General features: G+C 44.6%; 1 protein-coding gene across 1 annotated transcript in view; it reads right to left on the reverse strand.

Moving 5' to 3' along the window:
• The window catches only part of polr3a (polymerase (RNA) III (DNA directed) polypeptide A), a 69,286-nt gene that overhangs the window by 36,400 nt on the left and 10,602 nt on the right, over positions 1-22,284 (reverse strand). The window contains exons 7-17 of the mRNA XM_064958569.1: positions 20,491-20,653; positions 20,065-20,201; positions 18,036-18,139; positions 16,955-17,096; positions 16,169-16,309; positions 13,699-13,768; positions 11,077-11,204; positions 7,157-7,295; positions 3,391-3,555; positions 1,785-1,957; positions 4-115 (exon numbers count right to left, since the gene is read on the reverse strand). Of these exons, the coding sequence (XP_064814641.1) occupies positions 4-115; positions 1,785-1,957; positions 3,391-3,555; positions 7,157-7,295; positions 11,077-11,204; positions 13,699-13,768; positions 16,169-16,309; positions 16,955-17,096; positions 18,036-18,139; positions 20,065-20,201; positions 20,491-20,653 (1,474 nt within the window). The remainder of the gene's footprint in view (positions 1-3; positions 116-1,784; positions 1,958-3,390; positions 3,556-7,156; positions 7,296-11,076; positions 11,205-13,698; positions 13,769-16,168; positions 16,310-16,954; positions 17,097-18,035; positions 18,140-20,064; positions 20,202-20,490; positions 20,654-22,284) is intronic.

Genomic DNA, 22,284 nt, shown 5'->3' on the forward strand with positions numbered 1-22,284 from the left:
TACCTTTGGAGCCACACAGAGCCATAATCAGAGGACTGTTGGTTTTGTCCAGTTCTCTGAGGCAGGCGCTGCCGGCATGGTCTCTGATAACAGACAGCTCCTTCAGGATGAGGGCCTGTTGAGAGACACATCGTTATCACTCTAAACCACAGATAATAGAAAAACCTCCAAAATAGACCCACCATTAAAAAGAAAGCGCTATCTCTCCTCCTCACATCAGTCTGAAGCAGAGATGATGATCTACCTGGTTTCAAAAGGCCACCAGACTAAAGTAGCTGGTCCAGAAGGAGCACCAGACATCAGATACAGTAGCTGGTCTAGAAGGAGAGCCAGACATCAGATACAGTAGCTGGTCTAGAAGGAGCACCAGACAATAGATACAGTAGCTGGTGGAGAAGGAGCAACAGACAATAGATACAGTAGCTGGTGGAGAAGGAGCAACAGACATCAGATACAGTAGCTGGTGGAGAAGGAGCGCCAGACAATAGATACAGTAGCTGGTGGAGAATGAGCACCAGACAATAGATACAGTAGCTGGTCTAGAAGGAGCGCCAGACATCAGATACAGTAGCTGGTGGAGAAGGAGCACCAGACAATAGATACAGTAGCTGGTGGAGAAGGAGCACCAGACATCAGATACAGTAGCTGGTGGAGAAGGAGCGCCAGACAATAGATACAGTAGCTGGTGGAGAAGGAGCACCAGACAATAGATACAGTAGCTGGTCTAGAAGGAGCGCCAGACAATAGATACAGTAGCTGGTCTAGAAGGAGCACCAGACAATAGATACAGTAGCTGGTTTAGAAGGAGCACCAGACAATAGATACAGTAGCTGGTCTAGAAGGAGCGCCAGACATCAGCCAGACAATAGATGCAGTAGCTGGTCTAGAAGGAGCACCAGACAATAGATACAGTAGCTGGTTTAGAAGGAGCACCAGACAATAGATACAGTAGCTGGTTTAGAAGGAGCGCCAGACAATAGATGCAGTAGCTGGTCTAGAAGGAGCACCAGACAATAGATACAGTAGCTGGTCTAGAAGGAGCGCCAGACATCAGCCAGACAATAGATGCAGTAGCTGGTCTAGAAGGAGCACCAGACAATAGATACAGTTGCTGGTTTAGAAGGAGCGCCAGACAATAGATACAGTTGCTGGTTTAGAAGGAGCACCAGACAATAGATACAGTTGCTGGTTTAGAAGGAGCACCAGACAATAGATACAGTTGCTGGTTTAGAAGGAGCACCAGACAATAGATACAGTTGCTGGTCTAGAAGGAGCGCCAGACAATAGATACAGTAGCTGGTCTAGAAGGAGCACCAGACATCAGACAGACAATAAACAAAGCTCATGGTGGCTGTTTGTTTGATTTGGGGCTTATTTTGAGCTAGTTTAAGGGGGGGGGGTGGTTTGATTTGGGGATACGAGAAATATCAGCTAGTTTAAGGGGGGGGGGTTGATTTGGGGATAGCAGAAATATCAGCTCGTTTAAGGGGGACTGAGCTAAGAGTCATGTAGTCTGGGATATATCTGTGATATACCTCCAGCGTCTCCTCAGCATATCAGCTCGTTTAAGGGGGGCTGAGCTAAGAGTCATCTAGTCTGGGATATATCTGTGATATACCTCCAGCGTCTCCTCAGCATATCAGCTCGTTTAAGGGGGGCTGAGCTAAGAGTCATCTAGTCTGTGATATATCTGTGATATACCTCCAGCGTCTCCTCAGCATATCAGCTCGTTTAAGGGGGGCTGAGCTAAGAGTCATCTAGTCTGGGATATATCTGTGATATACCTCCAGCGTCTCCTCTGCCGTGCAGCCTGGCTGTTGCTGCAGTTTGCCCGTCTTCAGGGCCTCGATGTACTCGTCACACTTGGCATAGCCTCCATCCAGCAGGTCCTGCTTGGCCTTCAGCAGACCCTGGCCTGGGGTCACGTCACCAATACCGATGGAGAAACCCCGGTTGGCTGCAAAGGGTTTATAACGGTCATGTTCAGTAGGGCACACTGGAGCCAAATGCTGGACAACGGGAAAACTAAAACGAGCTTTGTAAAGTATGAGAACGCGTTTAGTATTGAGCATGTTCAAAGCATTATCGTAAATGGATGTAAACCTACACTATATTACCATTAGATGACAGTACAGCATGTTCAAAGCATTATCATAGGTGGAACTAAACCTACAGTATATTACCATTACATAGCATTAGATGACAGTACAGCGTGTTCAAAGCATTATCATAAATGGATGTAAACCTACACTATATTACCATTATATAGCATTAGCTCACAGTACAGCATGTTCAAAGCATTATCATAAATGGATGTAAACCTACACTATATTACCATTATATAGCATTAGATGACAGTACAGCGTGTTCAAAGCATTATCATAAATGGATGTAAACCTACACTATATTACCATTATATAGCATTAGCTCACAGTACAGCATGTTCAAAGCATTATCATAAATGGATGTAAACCTACACTATATTACCATTATATAGCATTAGTTCACAGTACAGCATGTTCAAAGCATTATCATAAATGGATGTAAACCTACACTATATTACCATTATATAGCATTAGAACACAGTACAGCATGTTCAAAGCATTATCATAGGTGGAACTAAACCTACACTATATTACCATTATATAGCATTAGATGACAGTACAGCGTGTTCAAAGCATTATCATAAATGGATGTAAACCTACATTATATTACCATTATATAGCATTAGATGACAGTACAGCATGTTCAAAGCATTATCATAGGTGGAACTAAACCTACAGTATATTACCATTATATAGCATTAGATCACAGTACAGCATGCTCAAAGCATTATCATAGGTGGAACTAAACCTACAGTATATTACCATTATATAGCATTAGCTCACAGTACAGCATGTTCAAAGCATTATCATAGGTGGAACTAAACCTACACTATATTACCATTATATAGCATTAGAACACAGTACAGCATGTTCAAAGCATTATCATAGGTGGAACTAAACCTACACTATATTACCATTATATAGCATTAGAACACAGTACAGCATGTTCAAAGCATTATCATAAATGGATGTAAACCTACACTATATTACCATTATATAGCATTAGCTCACAGTACAGCATGTTCAAAGCATTATCATAAATGGATGTAAACCTACACTATATTACCATTATATAGCATTAGATCACAGTACAGCATGTTCAAAGCATTATCATAAATGAATGTAAACCTACAGTATATTACCATTATATAGCATTAGCATAAATGGATGTAAACCTACACTATATTACCATTACATTAGATCACAGTACAGCATCAGTAAACTGCAGTTCAGTGTAGCATCGTTGAAGTATTGACAGAAGAGAACATGGCGGCGGTGAACGTACAGAGGTATGTAGGGGCGATGCGGGCCAGACGAGACATGGCGTTGGCTGCCTCCAGCTGCCCCCAGTCTCTCAGCAGGATGTAGAATATGTTCTTCTTGGAGCCAGAGCCCAACGTGCCCTTATCCATGGTACCACACATCAACTCACTGTTCTGGATCACCACGACTGACAGAGAGAGAGAGACACACACACACACACCGAGAGAGAGAGACACACACAGAGAGAGAGAAACCCACAGAGAGAGAGACACAGAGAGAGAGAGAGACACAGAGAGAGAGAGACACACAGAGAGAGAGAGAGACACAGAGAGAGAGCGAGACACAGAGAGAGAGCGAGACACAGAGAGAGAGAGAGAGAGAGAGAGAGACACAGAGAGAGACACAGAGAGAGAGAGACACAGAGAGAGAGCGAGACAGAGAGAGAGAGCGCGAGAGACACAGAGAGCGAGAGCGAGAGACACAGAGAGCGAGAGCGAGAGACACAGAGAGCGAGAGACACAGAGAGCGAGAGACACAGAGAGCGAGAGACACACACAGAGAGAGACACACACAGAGAGAGACACAGAGAGAAAGACACACACAGAGAGACACACACACAGAGAGACACACACACAGAGAGACACACACACACACAGAGACAGAGAGACAGAGAGAATCATAGTTTTGGAATAATGAATCAGAATAGTTTAATCTGATTATATTAATACAATTATATTTCAATCTGAATAATTGAATCAGATGACATGTATTTTAAGGATGAAGACACTAGAGAGGCATGGGGAGGAACTCACAGGAATCAGATGACATGTATTTTAAGGATGAAGACACTAGAGAGGCATGGGGAGGAACTCACAGGAATCAGATGACATGTATTTTAAGGATGAAGACACTAGAGAGGCATGGGGAGGAACTCACAGGAATCAGATGACATGTATTTTAAGGATGAAGACACTAGAGAGGCATGGGGAGGAACTCACAGGAATCAGATGACATGTATTTTAAGGATGAAGACACTAGAGAGGCATGGGGAGGAACTCACAGGAATCAGATGACATGTATTTTAAGGATGAAGACACTAGAGAGGCATGGGGAGGAACTCACAGGAATCAGATGACATGTATTTTAAGGATGAAGACACTAGAGAGGCATGGGGAGGAACTCACAGGAATCAGATGACATGTATTTTAAGGATGAAGACACTAGAGAGGCATGGGGAGGAACTCACAGGAATCAGATGACATGTATTTTAAGGATGAAGACACTAGAGAGGCATGGGGAGGAACTCACAGGAATCAGATGACATGTATTTTAAGGATGAAGACACTAGAGAGGCATGGGGAGGAACTCACAGGAATCAGATGACATGTATTTTAAGGATGAAGACACTAGAGAGGCATGGGGAGGAACTCACAGGAATCAGATGACATGTATTTTAAGGATGAAGACACTAGAGAGGCATGGGGAGGAACTCACAGGAATCAGATGACATGTATTTTAAGGATGAAGACACTAGAGAGGCATGGGGAGGAACTCACAGGAATCAGATGACATGTATTTTAAGGATGAAGACACTAGAGAGGCATGGGGAGGAACTCACAGGAATCAGATGACATGTATTTTAAGGATGAAGACACTAGAGAGGCATGGGGAGGAACTCACAGGAATCAGATGACATGTATTTTAAGGATGAAGACACTAGAGAGGCATGGGGAGGAACTCACAGGAATCAGATGACATGTATTTTAAGGATGAAGACACTAGAGAGGCATGGGGAGGAACTCACAGGAATCAGATGACATGTATTTTAAGGATGAAGACACTAGAGAGGCATGGGGAGGAACTCACAGGAATCAGATGACATGTATTTTAAGGATGAAGACACTAGAGAGGCATGGGGAGGAACTCACAGGAATCAGATGACATGTATTTTAAGGATGAAGACACTAGAGAGGCATGGGGAGGAACTCACAGGAATCAGATGACATGTATTTTAAGGATGAAGACACTAGAGAGGCATGGGGAGGAACTCACAGGAATCAGATGACATGTATTTTAAGGATGAAGACACTAGAGAGGCATGGGGAGGAACTCACAGGAATCAGATGACATGTATTTTAAGGATGAAGACACTAGAGAGGCATGGGGAGGAACTCACAGGAATCAGATGACATGTATTTTAAGGATGAAGACACTAGAGAGGCATGGGGAGGAACTCACAGGAATCAGATGACATGTATTTTAAGGATGAAGACACTAGAGAGGCATGGGGAGGAACTCACAGGAATCAGATGACATGTATTTTAAGGATGAAGACACTAGAGAGGCATGGGGAGGAACTCACAGGAATCAGATGACATGTATTTTAAGGATGAAGACACTAGAGAGGCATGGGGAGGAACTCACAGGAATCAGATGACATGTATTTTAAGGATGAAGACACTAGAGAGGCATGGGGAGGAACTCACAGGAATCAGATGACATGTATTTTAAGGATGAAGACACTAGAGAGGCATGGGGAGGAACTCACAGGAATCAGATGACATGTATTTTAAGGATGAAGACACTAGAGAGGCATGGGGAGGAACTCACAGGAATCAGATGACATGTATTTTAAGGATGAAGACACTAGAGAGGCATGGGGAGGAACTCACAGGAATCAGATGACATGTATTTTAAGGATGAAGACACTAGAGAGGCATGGGGAGGAACTCACAGGAATCAGATGACATGTATTTTAAGGATGAAGACACTAGAGAGGCATGGGGAGGAACTCACAGGAATCAGATGACATGTATTTTAAGGATGAAGACACTAGAGAGGCATGGGGAGGAACTCACAGGAATCAGATGACATGTATTTTAAGGATGAAGACACTAGAGAGGCATGGGGAGGAACTCACAGGAATCAGATGACATGTATTTTAAGGATGAAGACACTAGAGAGGCATGGGGAGGAACTCACAGGAATCAGATGACATGTATTTTAAGGATGAAGACACTAGAGAGGCATGGGGAGGAACTCACAGGAATCAGATGACATGTATTTTAAGGATGAAGACACTAGAGAGGCATGGGGAGGAACTCACAGGAATCAGATGACATGTATTTTAAGGATGAAGACACTAGAGAGGCATGGGGAGGAACTCACAGGAATCAGATGACATGTATTTTAAGGATGAAGACACTAGAGAGGCATGGGGAGGAACTCACAGGAATCAGATGACATGTATTTTAAGGATGAAGACACTAGAGAGGCATGGGGAGGAACTCACAGGAATCAGATGACATGTATTTTAAGGATGAAGACACTAGAGAGGCATGGGGAGGAACTCACAGGAATCAGATGACATGTATTTTAAGGATGAAGACACTAGAGAGGCATGGGGAGGAACTCACAGGAATCAGATGACATGTATTTTAAGGATGAAGACACTAGAGAGGCATGGGGAGGAACTCACAGGAATCAGATGACATGTATTTTAAGGATGAAGACACTAGAGAGGCATGGGGAGGAACTCACAGGAGTCAGATGACATGTATTTTAAGGATGAAGACACTAGAGAGGCATGGGGAGGAACTCACAGGAATCAGATGACATGTATTTTAAGGATGAAGACACTAGAGAGGCATGGGGAGGAACTCACAGGAATCAGATGACATGTATTTTAAGGATGAAGACACTAGAGAGGCATGGGGAGGAACTCACAGGAATCAGAGGACATGTATTTTAAGGATGAAGACACTAGAGAGGCATGGGGAGGAACTCACAGGAGTCGTTGCTGCAGAGGTCCTCTCCTTTCCCACTGTACTGTTTCCCCTTGGTCCTCAGGTTGGCCTTGACTGGACAGGCCTTACTGGGCTTCAGGATCAGACCAAAGATCTGCTTCCCTGTCCACAGAGTCATGGGCTAACAACAGACAACGGGGTCATGGGCTAACAACAGACAACGGGGTCATGGGCTAACAACAGACAACGGGGTCATGGGCTAACAACAGACAACGGGGTCATGGGCTAACAACAGACAACGGGGTCATGGGCTAACAACAGACAACGGGGTCATGGGCTAACAACAGACAACGGGGTCATGGGCTAACAACAGACAACGGGGTCATGGGCTAACAACAGACAACAGAGGCATGGGCTAACAACAGACAACAGGGTCATGATGGACTAACAACAGACAACAGAGGCATGGGCTAACAACAGACAACGGGGTCATGGGCTAACAACAGACAACGGGGTCATGGGCTAACAACAGACAACGGGGTCATGGGCTAACAACAGACAACGGGGTCATGGGCTAACAACAGACAACGGGGTCATGGGCTAACAACAGACAACGGGGTCATGGGCTAACAACAGACAACGGGGTCATGGGCTAACAACAGACAACAGAGGCTTGGGCTAACAACAGAGTCATGGGCTAACAACAGACAACGGGGTCATGGGCTAACAACAGACAACAGGGTCATGATGGACTAACAACAGAGTCATGGGCTAACAACAGACAACGGGGTCATGGGCTAACAACAGACAACGGGGTCATGGGCTAACAACAGACAACAGAGTCATGGGCTAACAACAGACAACAGAGTCATGGGCTAACAACAGACAACAGAGTCATGGGCTAACAACAGACAACGGGGTCATGGGCTAACAACAGACAACGGGGTCATGGGCTAACAACAGACAACGGGGTCATGGGCTAACAACAGACAACGGGGTCATGGGCTAACAACAGACAACGGGGTCATGGGCTAACAACAGACAACGGGGTCATGGGCTAACAACAGACAACGGGGTCATGGGCTAACAACAGACAACGGGGTCATGGGCTAACAACAGACAACGGGGTCATGGGCTAACAACAGACAACGGGGTCATGGGCTAACAACAGACAACGGGGTCATGGGCTAACAACAGACAACGGGGTCATGGGCTAACAACAGACAACGGGGTCATGGGCTAACAACAGACAACAGGGTCATGATGGGCTAACAACAGACAACAGAGTCATGGGCTAACAACAGAGTCATGGGCTAACAACAGACAACGGGGTCATGGGCTAACAACAGACAACGGGGTCATGATGGGCTAACAACAGACAACAGAGGCATGGGCTAACAACAGACAACGGGGTCATGATGGGCTAACAACAGACAACAGAGGCATGGGCTAACAACAGACAACGGGGTCATGGGCTAACAACAGACAACGGGGTCATGGGCTAACAACAGACAACAGGGTCATGGGCTAACAACAGACAACAGAGTCATGGGCTAACAACAGACAACGGGGTCATGGGCTAACAGACAACAGGGTCATGGGCTAACAACAGACAACGGGGTCATGGGCTAACAACAGACAACAGAGTCATGGGCTAACAACAGACAACAGAGTCATGGGCTAACAACAGACAACAGGGTCATGGGCTAACAACAGACAACAGAGTCATGGGCTAACAACAGACAACAGGGTCATGGGCTAACAACAGACAACAGAGTCATGGGCTAACAACAGACAACAGGGTCATGGGCTAACAACAGACAACAGAGTCATGGGCTAACAACAGACAACAGGGTCATGGGCTAACAACAGACAACAAAGTCATGGGCTAACAACAGAGTCATGGGCTAAAAACAGACAGAGTCATGGGCTAACAACAGACAACAGAGTCATGGGCTAACAACAGACGACAGGGTCATGGGCTAACAACAGACAACAGGGTCATGGGCTGACAACAGAGTCATGGGCTGACAACAGAGTCGTGGGCTGACAACAGATAACAGAGTCATGGGCTAACAACATATAACAGAGTCATGGGCTAACAACAGACAACAGAGTCATGGGCTAACAACAGAGTCATGGGCTAAAAACAGACAGTTATGGGCTAACAGAGTCATGGGCTGACAGCAGATTCATGGGCTAACAAGAGACAACAGAGTCATGGGCTGACAACAGAGTCGTGGGCTGACAACAGAGTCGTGGGCTGACAACAGAGTCGTGGGCTGACAACAGAGTCGTGGGCTGACAACAGAGTCGTGGGCTGACAACAGAGTCGTGGGCTGACAACAGAGTCGTGGGCTGACAACAGACAACAGGGTCATGGGCTGACAACAGAGTCGTGGGCTGACAACAGACAACAGAGTCGTGGGCTGACAACAGAGTCGTGGGCTAACAACAGACAACAGGGTCATGGGCTAACAACAGAGTCATGGGCTAACAGCGTCATGGGCTAACAACAGACAACAGAGTCATGGGCTAACAGAGTCATGGGCTAACAACAGACAACAGAGTCATGGGCTAACAACAGACAACAGAGTCATGGGCTAACAACTGACAACAGTGTCATGGGCTAACAACAGACAACATAGTCATGGGCTAACAACAGACAACAGAGTCATGGGCTAACAACAGACAACAGAGTCATGGGCTAACAACAGACAACAGAGTCATGGGCTAACAACAGACAACATAGTCATGGGCTAACAACAGTGTCATGAGCTAACAACAGACAACAGAGTCATGGGCTAACAACAGAGTCATGGACTGACAACAGAGTCATGGACTGACAACAGAGTCATGATGAACAGACAACAGAGTCATGATGAACAGACAACAGAGTCATGATGAACAGACAACAGAGTCATGATGAACAGACAACAGAGTCATGATGAACTGACAACAGAGTCATGACAGAGTCATGATGGACTGACAACAGAGTCATGATGAACTGACAACAGAGTCATGATGGACTGACAACAGAGTCATGATGGACTGACAACAGAGTCATGATGGACTGACAACAGAGTCATGATGGACTGACAACAGAGTCATGATGGACTGACAATGTAATGTAATAGAGTCATGATGGACTGACAACAGAGTCATGATGGACTGACAACAGAGTCATGACAGAGTCATGATGGACTGACAACAGAGTCATGATGGACTGACAACAGAGTCATGATGAATTGACAACAGAGTCATGATGGACTGACAACAGAGTCATGATGGACTGACAACAGAGTCATGATGGACTGACAACAGAGTCATGATGGACTGACAACAGAGTCATGATGGACTGACAACAGAGTCATGATGGACTGACAACAGAGTCATGATGAACAGACAACAGAGTCATGATGGACTGACAGAGTCATGATGGACTGACAGAGTCATGATGGACTGACAACAGAGTCATGATGAACTGACAGAGTCATGATGGACTGACAACAGAGTCATGATGGACTGACAGAGTCATGATGGACTGACAACAGAGTCATGATGGACTGACAACAGAGTCATGATGGACTGACAACAGAGTCATGATGGACTGACAACAGAGTCATGATGAACTGACAGAGTCATGATGGACTGACAACAGAGTCATGACAACAGAGTCATGATGGACTGACAACAGAGTCATGACAACAGAGTCATGATGAACAGACAACAGAGTCGTGACAACAGAGTCATGATGGACTGACAACAAAAAGACCAACACCCAAATGATTGACGAGTTGCAGACCAACTGATATTTAACTACTAAAGTCACTCGATACAACTCCCAATGACTTTATAGATGATCCCCCCCCCCTCACGTCAGAGAACAACAGATGTCAGCCCAAAATCCAATAAACAGTCCCATCATTAATTTCAACCAAGCGAGGAGAGCCGTACCGTACCTTGAGTATGGCAGGGTGTGGGAGAGCTATCTTGATCCTCTCATCCACCCCCACCAGGATAGAGGCCACTATCTGGCAGGCTTTAGACCTATCGAAGAATGTGTCCTTCAGGGTCAACAGGTAGGCTCCTGTGAAGAAAGGCGAGAGAGGAGGAGAGTAGGGTGTTGAAATGTGGAGTGTGAAACATACAGCTAATTGTGCTCCTAAGAAATATTAGGCTACACTTTCTCCAAATATGATAAATACAAAAGATGACATTGGGACATTGCTACAAAATGTGACCGGATTCAGGATCATAAGGCATTTGGATGCCATTTCCTACACAGTACAAAAAAATTATATATATTTATTTATTTTTGTTGCAGAAAAGCTTTCTTGAACATGTGAACTTTCATGTGCCTTAATAACAAACTTGTCTGGAATCTGTAAATATGAATAAAAAATGCTAACTTAAGAGCCTTGTGTAGCCAAGGAGAAAGCACTGAGCTCTATAGGGAGAAAGACGAGCTCCATGATTGGCTGATAATGGAGGGGGTATAATAGAGAGTAGGAGTCTCAAATAGTGAATATTTTTTAGATGAAACTATACTAAATATATTCACGTCACCAAATAATTGATTAAAATACACTGTCTTGTGATGAAGACAGTAACTTCCAACAGGACTCTGTAGGGTAGCACCATGGTGTAGCCGGAGGACAGCTAGTTTCTGTCCTCCTCTGGGTACATTGACTTCAATAGAAAACCTAGGAGTCTCATGGTTCTCAGCCCCTTCCATAGACTCACACAGTAATTATGACAACTTCCGGAGGATGTCCTTTAACCTATTAGAACTTATGCAGTATGAACTGAAAATGTTGCTCACCCAATCAAAGGATCAGAGAATTAATCTAGTACTGAAAGGATAAGCTATATCTAGCTAGCACTGCAGTGTATAAAATGTGGTGAGTAGTTGATTCAATATAGCTAGACAGCTATATTTAGTTGTATTTTTTTTTTTTTACTTTCACTTAGCAAGCAAATGCAGCTAGCTAGTTTAGCCTACTCATACACCCGGCTCAAACAGAGAGGGATGCTATGTTAGCTAGCTGGCTATAACGGAGGGATGCTATGTTAGCTAGCTGGCTATGACAATTTAACACTGAAACTCTTTCAAGTCAAGGTAAGCTTTTGGTTTTATTCAATTTATTGCCACTGGGGCCCACCGGTGTAACTGCTAAACTGCTTGCTGACTGCGCGGAGGGATACTAACGCGTTAGTTCTAATAGCAATGTTGACTATGACATTTACTAAGATCGTTGGCTAATATGGTGACAACGATGTCGGCTGTGTGTAGCGGTTAGCGGCTACGATATAGACGCAAGAAGGAATTATACAATTAGCAAAATGTTCATGCTGTTTGTATGTGGCGGCTATGAATGTGAACTGTGTTGGCGTGTGATCAGTGGTGTATTCATTCTGTTGAAAACCAATTCTTAAAACGGAAGCAAGTGGAACTAAAATGATAAACATAATTGAATTTGTCCAACAGAAACTCTCATTTGCAACGGTTGGACTCATGATTACACCTTAAGTCAGCTAGATGCAGGCAAGAGTGTGGAAGGCGTTATTGAACGTGCCAATGTCGGTCACTTTGATTACTCAAATTTCTCTCAACCTGTGCACCTACGTTGTGAACATTCCAGGGGGAAATTAGAGTATCATGTAGCAGCCTAAACCTGATGTAAGATAGAGCTGGGTGAATGACAGTAACCTAAACCTAATGTTACATAGAGCTGGGTGAATGACAGTAACCTAAACCTGATGTTACATAGAGCTGGGTGAAGGGAATATGAATGACAGTCATCCAATATGCTGAAATAGAAATAAGGCCATGCTCATTAAAAATAATAAAAATAAAAATCTCCATATTGGGACGTTTATCAAATGTCAAAGAAGCATAACTTTCTCATGTTTCATAAAAGACCATTTCAAAGCTCTGGGACTGTACTTTTTCATAACATGTTTAAATATATATATTTGACATGAGCTCATCTTCCTTGAATTCAGTTTCAAAATGTCAAACCATAGTGGATAATAAGGTCAGTATGAAGAACCCCATCAAGGTGTTGACTTAACAAGAGGTAAGTGTCCCAATCTGGATGAAAACAAGCCAAGCAGCTGTATAACGAAGATGACATCGTTATGATGAGATGAGCTGTGACACATCTATCAAATGCAATGAACAGATCGGAGTCAGGGAGGGGAGTCAGGGAGGGAGAGGAGAGGGAGACATCTTCCATCATGTCGATCACATGATCACCATGTCAAAACCTTGTTCTTTTCTCCACCTGACAACAAGCAGTGTGAGACGCTCACTAATACAGACGTCAAAAGGCATCAATCATCTGACAAATGAGTCATTTGATTGGCCGTCAGGCCCTGCGGCGACAAATGAGTCATTTGATTGGCTGTCAGGCCCTGCGGCGACAAATGAGTTATTTGATTGGCTGTCAGGCCCTGCTGTGACAAATGAGTTATTTGATTGGCTGTCAGGCCCTGCGGCAACAAATGAGTCATTTGATTGGCTGTCAGGCCCTGCGGCGACAAACAATGATTGGCTCATTGCTGTAACAACGGCTGACCTGTCAGAAAGTCTTGAATAGCAGCGATCAGAGGCTCTCCGTTCCTGGGTGTCACCAGGTTGGCTTTGGTCTGGAGGGAAAGAGACATGAGACAAGTACAGGTCAGTGAGAGTAGAACCTCGGCTGGACAGGGTTTAGTTTAGGGACGGTGTTGGGGCGGTGTTGGGGTGAAGAGGTAAATGAGACAAGTACAGGTCAGTGTGAGAGTAGAACCTCGGCTGGACAGGTTTTAGTTTAGAGACGGTGTGGGGGCGGTGTTGGGGTGAAGAGGTACAGTGCCTTGCGAAAGTATTCGGCCCCCTTGAACTTGGCAACCTTTTGCCACATTTCAAGCTTCAAACATAAAGATATAAAACTGTATTTTTTTGTGAAGAATCAAAAACAGGTGGGACACAAGCATGAAGTGGAACGACATTTATTGGATATTTCAAACTTTTTTAAATCAAAAACTGAAAAATTGGGCGTGCAAAATTATTCAGCCCCTTTACTTTCAGTGCAGCAAACTCTCTCCAGAAGTTCAGTGAGGATCTCTGAATGATCCAATGTTGACCTAAATGACTAATGATGATAAATACAATCCACCTGGGTGTAATCAAGTCTCCGTATAAATGCACCTGCACTGTGATAGTCTCAGAGGTCCGTTAAAAGCGCAGAGAGCATCATGAAGAACAAGGAACACACCAGGCAGGTCCGAGATACTGTTGTGAAGAAGTTTAAAGCCGGATTTGGATACAAAAAGATTTCCCAAGCTTTAAACATCCCAAGGAGCACTGTGCAAGTGATAATATTGAAATGGAAGGAGTATCAGACCACTGCAAATCTACCAAGACCTGGCCGTCCCTCTAAACTTTCAGCTCATACAAGGAGAAGACTGATCAGAGATGCAGCCAAGAGGCCCATAATCACTCTGGACGAACTGCAGAGAGCTACAGCAGAGGTGGGAGACTCTGTCCATAGGACAACAATCAGTCGTATATTGCACAAATCTGGCCTTTATGGAAGAGTGGCAAGAAGAAAGCCATTTCTTAAAGATATCCACAAAAAGTGTTGTTTAAAGTTTGCCACAAGCCACCTGGGAGACACACCAAACATGTGGAAGAAGGTGCTCTGGTCAGATGAAACCAAAATTGAACTTTTTGGCAACAATGCAAAACGTTATGTTTGGCGTAAAAGCAACACAGCTCATCACCCTGAACACACCATCTCCACTGTCAAACATGGTGGTGGCAGCATCATGGTTTGGGCCTGCTTTTCTTCAGCAGGGACAGGGAAGATGGTTAAAATTGATGGGAAGATGGATGGAGCCAAATACAGGACCATTCTGGAAGAAAACCTGATGGAGTCTGCAAAAGACCTGAGACTGGGACGGAGATTTGTCTTCCAACAAGACAATGATCCAAAACATAAAGCAAAATCTACAATGGAATGGTTCAAAAATAAACATATCCAGGTGTTAGAATGGCCAAGTCAAAGTCCAGACCTGAATCCAATCGAGAATCTGTGGAAAGAACTGAAAACTGCTGTTCACAAATGCTCTCCATCCAACCTCACTGAGCTCGAGCTGTTTTGCAAGGAGGAATGGGAAAAAATGTCAGTCTCTCGATATGCAAAACTGATAAGAGACATACCCCAAGCGACTTACAGCTGTAATCGCAGCAAAAGGTGGCTCTACAAAGTATTAACTTAAGGGGGCTGAATAATTTTGCACACCCAATTTTTCAGTTTTTGATTTGTTAAAAAAGTTTGAATTATCCAATAAATGTCGTTCCACTTCATGATTGTGTCCCACTTGTTGTTGATTCTTCACAAAAAAATACAGTTGTATATCTTTATGTTTGAAGCCTGAAATGTGGCAAAAGGTCGCAAAGTTCAAGGGGGCCGAATACTTTCGCAAGGCACTGTAAATGAGACAAGTACAGGTCAGTGTGAGAGTAGAACCTCTGCTGGACAGGTTTTAGTTTAGGGACGGTGTTGGGGCGGTGTAGGGGCGGTGTAGGGGCGTTGTAGGGGCGGTGTAGGGGCGGTGTAGGGGTGAATAGGTAAATGCTGGTATTCAGACTGTGCATGCAAATTGGGGGGGGGGGGGGGCTGTACAGAGTGTAGGGGGACTGTACAGTGTATAGGGGGACTGTACAGCGTGTAGGGGTGTGAGGTGTGTGGTAGGGGTGTGAGTTGTGTAGTAGGGGTGTGAGTTGTGTAGTAGGGGTGTGAGGTGTGTAGTAGGGGTGTGAGTTGTGTATGGGTGTGAGGTGTGTAGGTGTGTAGGGGTGTGAGGTGTGTACAGGTGTGAGGTGTGTAGGGGTGTGAGGTGTGTAGGGGTGTAGGGGTGTGAGGTGTGTAGGGGTGTGAGGTGTGTAGGGGTGTGTAGGGGTGTGAGGTGTGTAGGGGTGTGAGGTGTGTAGGGGTGTGAGGTGTGTAGGGGTGTGCTGCTGCAGGAGTCTAAAGGTGAATCAGGGCAGGTGACACTAACCCCCATCAGCACCAGGGCTTCAGCCTTGGCCTCCTCTGTCTGGGGAAGGTGAAGGTTCATCTCGTCCCCGTCAAAGTCAGCGTTGTACGGCGTGCACACACACTCGTTAAACCGGAACGTTCTGTGAGGCTTCACTTTGGCCTTTAGGACAGACAAAGATGAATACAATAATGATATCATTGAGATCTGCCTGAAATAAACCTATCACCATACATCCAAAACAGTAACAACGACACAACAAGGCAGCTCACAGCTACACGACAAGGCAGCTCACAGCTACACGACAAGGCAGCTCACAGCTACACAACAAGGCAGCTCTAAAACAGTAACAACGACACGACAAGGCAGCTCTAAAACAGTAACAACGACACGACAAGGCAGCTCTAAAACAGTAACAACGACACGACAAGGCAGCTCTAAAACAGTAACAACTACACGACAAGGCAGCTCTAAAACAGTAACAACTACACGACAAGGCAGCTCACAGCTCCACGACAAGGCAGCTCTAAAACAGTAACAGCTCCACGACAAGGCAGCTCTAAAACAGTAACAACTACACGACAAGGCAGCTCTAAAACAGCAACAACGACACGACAAGGCAGCCCTAAAACAGACAACCCCAAGATACATCACACAAAATCCCCTATTTCTAACAGTGAGGTTCTCATCCTGCCTACACGTTGACATGGAGTCAGCACGGTGATTAACCTAACAGTTTCCAGACAGAGCCGAAGTGAAGGATGGGTGTATGATGTGGACAGAGAGGGAGAGAGAGAGAGCACTCACAATATGAGCCATGATGCTGAGTTTGTGTAGAGAGGGCTGTCGGTTGAAGAGGACGATGTCTCCATCGATCATGTGTCTCTCCACCACGTCTCCAAACCTCAGCTCCTGGGCCATCTTCTCTCGGTTCCCGTACTTCAGAAACCTGAAGACAGAAAGACAAGACCAGACCCCACACACACACACACACACACACAGGGAATACTCTTAGAACATACACGTAAACATGTGGTTTCATACACAGTTTCAGTTTAGTGGTAGGCCTGTAAAACAGCAACAACTACACGACAAGGCAGCTCTAAAACAGTAACAACTACATGACAAGGCAGCTCTAAAACAGTAACAACTACACGACAAGGCAGCTCTAAAACAGCAACAACTACACGACAAGGCAGCTCTAAAACAGCAACAACTACACGACAAGGCAGCTCTAAAACAGCAACAACTACATGACAAGGCAGCTCTAAAACAGTAACAACTACACGACAAGGCAGCTCACAACTACACGACAAGGCAGCTCTAAAACAGCAACAACTACACGACAAGGCAGCTCTAAAACAGCAACAACTACACGACAAGGCAGCTCTAAAACAGTAACAACTACATGACAAGGCAGCTCTAAAACAGTAACAACTACACGACAAGGCAGCTCACAGCTACACGACAAGGCAGCTCTAAAACAGTAACAACTACACGACAAGGCAGCTCTAAAACAGCAACAACTACATGGGGCGGCAGGGTAGCCTAGTGGTTAGAGCCTTGGACTGGTAACCGGAAGGTTACAAGTTCACACCCCCGAGCTGACAAGGTACAAATCTGTCGTTCTGCCCCTGAACAGGCAGTTGACCCACTGTTCCTAGGCCAGTTAACCCACTGTTCCTAAGCCGTCATTGAAAATAAGAATTTGTTCTTAACTGACTTGCCTAGTTAAATAAAGGTAAAATGAAATATATGCTTCTAATAACTGAATGGGTAAAACCTCACCAACATTTTGGAACGTAGTGGCTTCTTCAACATTTTACAGGTGTGGGTCAGCTCATGCTTTTAAAAAGGGACTAAACATGTCCATTAGAACTGTCCTGACCTCTTCATCTGCGTGTGTCGTTGCTGGATGAAGTTGGCTCCAGGGTGGACCTCTGGACCGCTCCGCACCAGCTTCCTCAGCATCTCCAAGTTGGCCTTGTTCACCTTGGGGCACAACAAGTTAGAGGTCGCAGGTCATACAACAGGGGACAGTGAAGACACCGTGCAGGTTACGTCTCAATGGTAGAGACGGCTGGAAAAGGCACTCAACCTGTCTTGTGATCCATCCTGATTTGTGGAGCGTCTACGTAGTGCTTATAAACAATTCATGTATTCTTATTAAGGAAGTCAACCGATTAAAATAATTAAATAGAGGTAACGGAATTAGTTAAATCACAATTCATTGCAATTATAGAATTTGCTCCAATTTGGACTTTTAACAAATTTTTCATAAAAAAATCTAAATAAAATCAAATGCATTTGTCACATACACATGGTTAGCAGATGTTAATGCGAGTGTAGCGAAATGCTTGTGCATTGTACTGCACAATGCAGTAATAACCAACGAGTAATCTAACCTAACAATTCCAAAACTACTACAATATACACACAAGTGTAAAGGGATAAAGAATATGTACATAAAGATATATGAATGAGAGCAGAACATTGAGTTACTATTAAACCCAAAATAGTCTGGATTAAAAATGCTTTAAAGGCATTTTCACCATAAACGATCTAGAAGAAAAAGAAAGAGAAACGCACACCTATAAAGACGAGGTGCTGGCTAGCGGAGTAGAAACTTGAAAATAAAAATAAGAGAGAGCCGCACACTCTTGGAGCTCAGATGCAAAAATTAGACTTTGATCTGAAGCCATTCTTGTGATTATTGTGACTTTGCCATTGTAATTGTTTGTAAACTTGTATAGTCAAATTAATCTATGATCGTATGCTATCCATTTGTTTGTATGCTGTTCTTTGTATGCCATTTTAATATTTGATTATTAACCAATGATATTAGGCCACTCTTGGCCATGATTACAGACACCTGTGTCCTTTGACATTATATAAACGAGTCATCCCGCAGTGTTTGTGATTATACCCTGATGAAGACAACTTGGCTGTCGAAACGTTGGTATTAAAATTGTTTGCATCTGAGCTCCAAGAGTGTGCGGCTCTCTTTAATTTTTATTTTCACCATAAACAACACCAAAGTCTCTGTAACAGCTAGCTATTCATGATCCCAGGAGGCCTAATCCTTCTTATCAATAATATTGAAGCTTAACTGATCCATGTTCTTCATCATGACCTCGTCACATGTTGCTGCTACTAGAACTGGGATTCATTAAGTCTTTTTGACCTGAGAACTACAACAGAAACAGTAGTCACATGTTGCTGCTACTAGAACTGGGATCATTAAGTCTTTTTGACCTGAGAACTACAACAGAAACAGTAGTCACATGTTGCTGCTACTAGAACTGGATTCATTAAGTCTTTTTGACCTGAGAACTACAACAGAAACAGTAGTCACATGTTGCTGCTACTAGAACTGGATTCATTAAGTCTTTTTGACCTGAGAACTACAACAGAAACATGTTCTGATTAAAATCATTGTGGGAAGTTAGTTGAATCAAGAGGCATTCAGCCATGGCATTGTAAACAATATTATGGCTAGCTAGCTAGCTAACGTTAGCATAACTAGTTTGTTACTTCTGTACAAATGAATGTTTTTTTTTGCTGCCATCTAAAGAAATGCCTGGGAATGTGTTTACGGGAGAAGTATCTGTACGGTTTCCTTCAAAACTGTTTCTCAAAGCTGTGCGCACAGCGCATCACAATAGAGGCAGACAGCGCTACTGAGACCGTGTGCTCACTGACAGGTACACAGCATAGAGCGTGTTGTGTGTTGCGCTTATAAGGGTCCCTGCGGAAACACGTGTGCTTAAAAAGGTTCCGCGCAGGGTAAAGAAATGGAGACGCAGTTAAAAGCGTCAAAGAAATTAACAGCATTAAAAAGTGTTAACGTGGACAGCCGTATTATTATAAAGCCTTATTAAAAGTTGTCGTTAAAGTGTGGCCAATAAGAATCTTACCTTCTCTGGGTAGGTCAGGATTTTGGCTACGTGTACAGGGACAGCCACCTCATCAATCCGCAGGTTGGGGTCCGGAGAGATGACCGTTCTCCCAGAGAAATCCACTCTCTTCCCCGAGAGGTTTCCACGGAATCGCCCTGAGAGAGAAACACCACGACCCATTAATAACCGAGTGTCTCCAAAGGCAGCAGTGGAGAATAACTATAGTTTGTGATTAAATGGCTCCACAATCAAGTAGGATACTTTCTGTTTCTGACTCAGCTGTGTAAATAAACTACATTGTTTATGACAAAAGGCATGACATTGACATGAATTCAGTGTCAACTATCAATAAATACGATGTGACCACAGAACTAGAAATCAGAATAGACAACAGGTAACTATTAAATAATTAGAATTAAAAATCAACATTTATATGAGCGAGACCTTGTTTGCCCTTGAGTCTCTGAACGAAGCCTCTGGTCCATTTCTTGGGGGCCATGTTGAGGGGGATGCCAGAGAGCTCACTGTTGATGTAGAGAGCACATTGCAGCTGGAGGAAGTCCCAGTCCTCCATGATCATCTGGGTCTTGGCCCCTGACATACGGTGCTGTGGGAAGGCATGGGAGGTGGGGAGAACAACTCATTCATCACTCAACATTCATTAGACAACAACAATAACAACAACAATAGCATCAAACCACCTTATTGTCTAATGTGAATTGGAAATGATAACTTTTTGTTGTTGTTGTGTTATTGCTTTCATAAAAAGGCACAGGAGGTTTTCCTGAGCTGACCAACTAGTTAGTAATAGCCTACTGGGGCCCAGAGGTTTTCCTGAGCTGACCAACTAGTTAGTCATAGTCTACTGGGGCCCAGAGGTTTTCCTCAGCTGACCAACTAGTTAGTAATAGTCTACTGGGGCCCAGAGGTTTTCCTCAGCTGACCAACTAGTTAGTAATAGCCTACTGGGGCCCAGAGGTTTTCCTCAGCTGACCAACTAGTTAGTAATAGCCTACTGGGGCCCAGAGGTTTTCCTCAGCTGACCAACTAGTTAGTAATAGTCTACTGGGGCCCAGATGTTTTCCTCAGCTGACCAACTAGTTAGTAATAGTCTACTGGGGCCCAGAGGTTTTCCTCAGCTGACCAACTAGTTAGTAATAGCCTACTGTGGCCCAGAGGTTTTCCTCAGCTGACCAACTAGTTAGTAATAGTCTACTGGGGCCCAGAGGTTTTCCTCAGCTGACCAACTAGTTAGTAATAGCCTACTGGGGCCCAGAGGTTTTCCTGAGCTGACCAACTAGATGTAAATGTAATAGCCTACTGGGGCCCAGAGGTTTTCCTGAGCTGACCAACTAGTTAGTAATAGCCTACTGGGGCCCAGAGGTTTTCCTCAGCTGACCAACTAGTTAGTAATAGCCTACTGGGGCCCAGAGGTTTTCCTGAGCTGACCAACTAGTTAGTAATAGCCTACTGGGGCCCAGATGTTTTCCTCAGCTGACCAACTAGTTAGTAATAGTCTACTGGGGCCCAGAGGTTTTCCTCAGCTGACCAACTAGATGTAAATGTAATAGCCTACTGGGGCCCAGAGGTTTTCCTGAGCTGACCAACTAGTTAGTAATAGCCTACTGGGGCCCAGAGGTTTTCCTCAGCTGACCAACTAGTTAGTAATAGCCTACTGGGGCCCAGAGGTTTTCCTCAGCTGACCAACTAGTTAGTAATAGCCTACTGGGGCCCAGAGGTTTTCCTCAGCTGACCAACTAGTTAGTAATAGCCTACTGGGGCCCAGAGGTTTTCCTCAGCTGACCAACTAGTTAGTCATAGCCTACTGGGGCCCAGAGGTTTTCCTCAGCTGACCAACTAGTTAGTAATAGCCTACTGGGGCCCAGAGGTTTTCCTCAGCTGACCAACTAGTTAGTAATAGCCTACTGGGGCCCAGAGGTTTTCCTCAGCTGACCAACTAGTTAGTAATAGCCTACTGGGGCCCAGAGGTTTTCCTCAGCTGACCAACTAGTTAGTAATAACCTACTGGGGCCCAGAGGTTTTCCTCAGCTGACCAACTAGTTAGTAATAGTCTACTGGGGCCCAGAGGTTTTCCTCAGCTGACCAACTAGTTAGTAATAGCCTACTGTGGCCCAGAGGTTTTCCTCAGCTGACCAACTAGTTAGTAATAGTCTACTGGGGCCCAGAGGTTTTCCTCAGCTGACCAACTAGTTAGTAATAGCCTACTGGGGCCCAGAG

This window comes from Oncorhynchus masou, unplaced genomic scaffold (genome assembly GCF_036934945.1).
Source record: "Oncorhynchus masou masou isolate Uvic2021 unplaced genomic scaffold, UVic_Omas_1.1 unplaced_scaffold_1288, whole genome shotgun sequence".
NCBI lineage: Eukaryota > Metazoa > Chordata > Actinopteri > Salmoniformes > Salmonidae > Oncorhynchus > Oncorhynchus masou.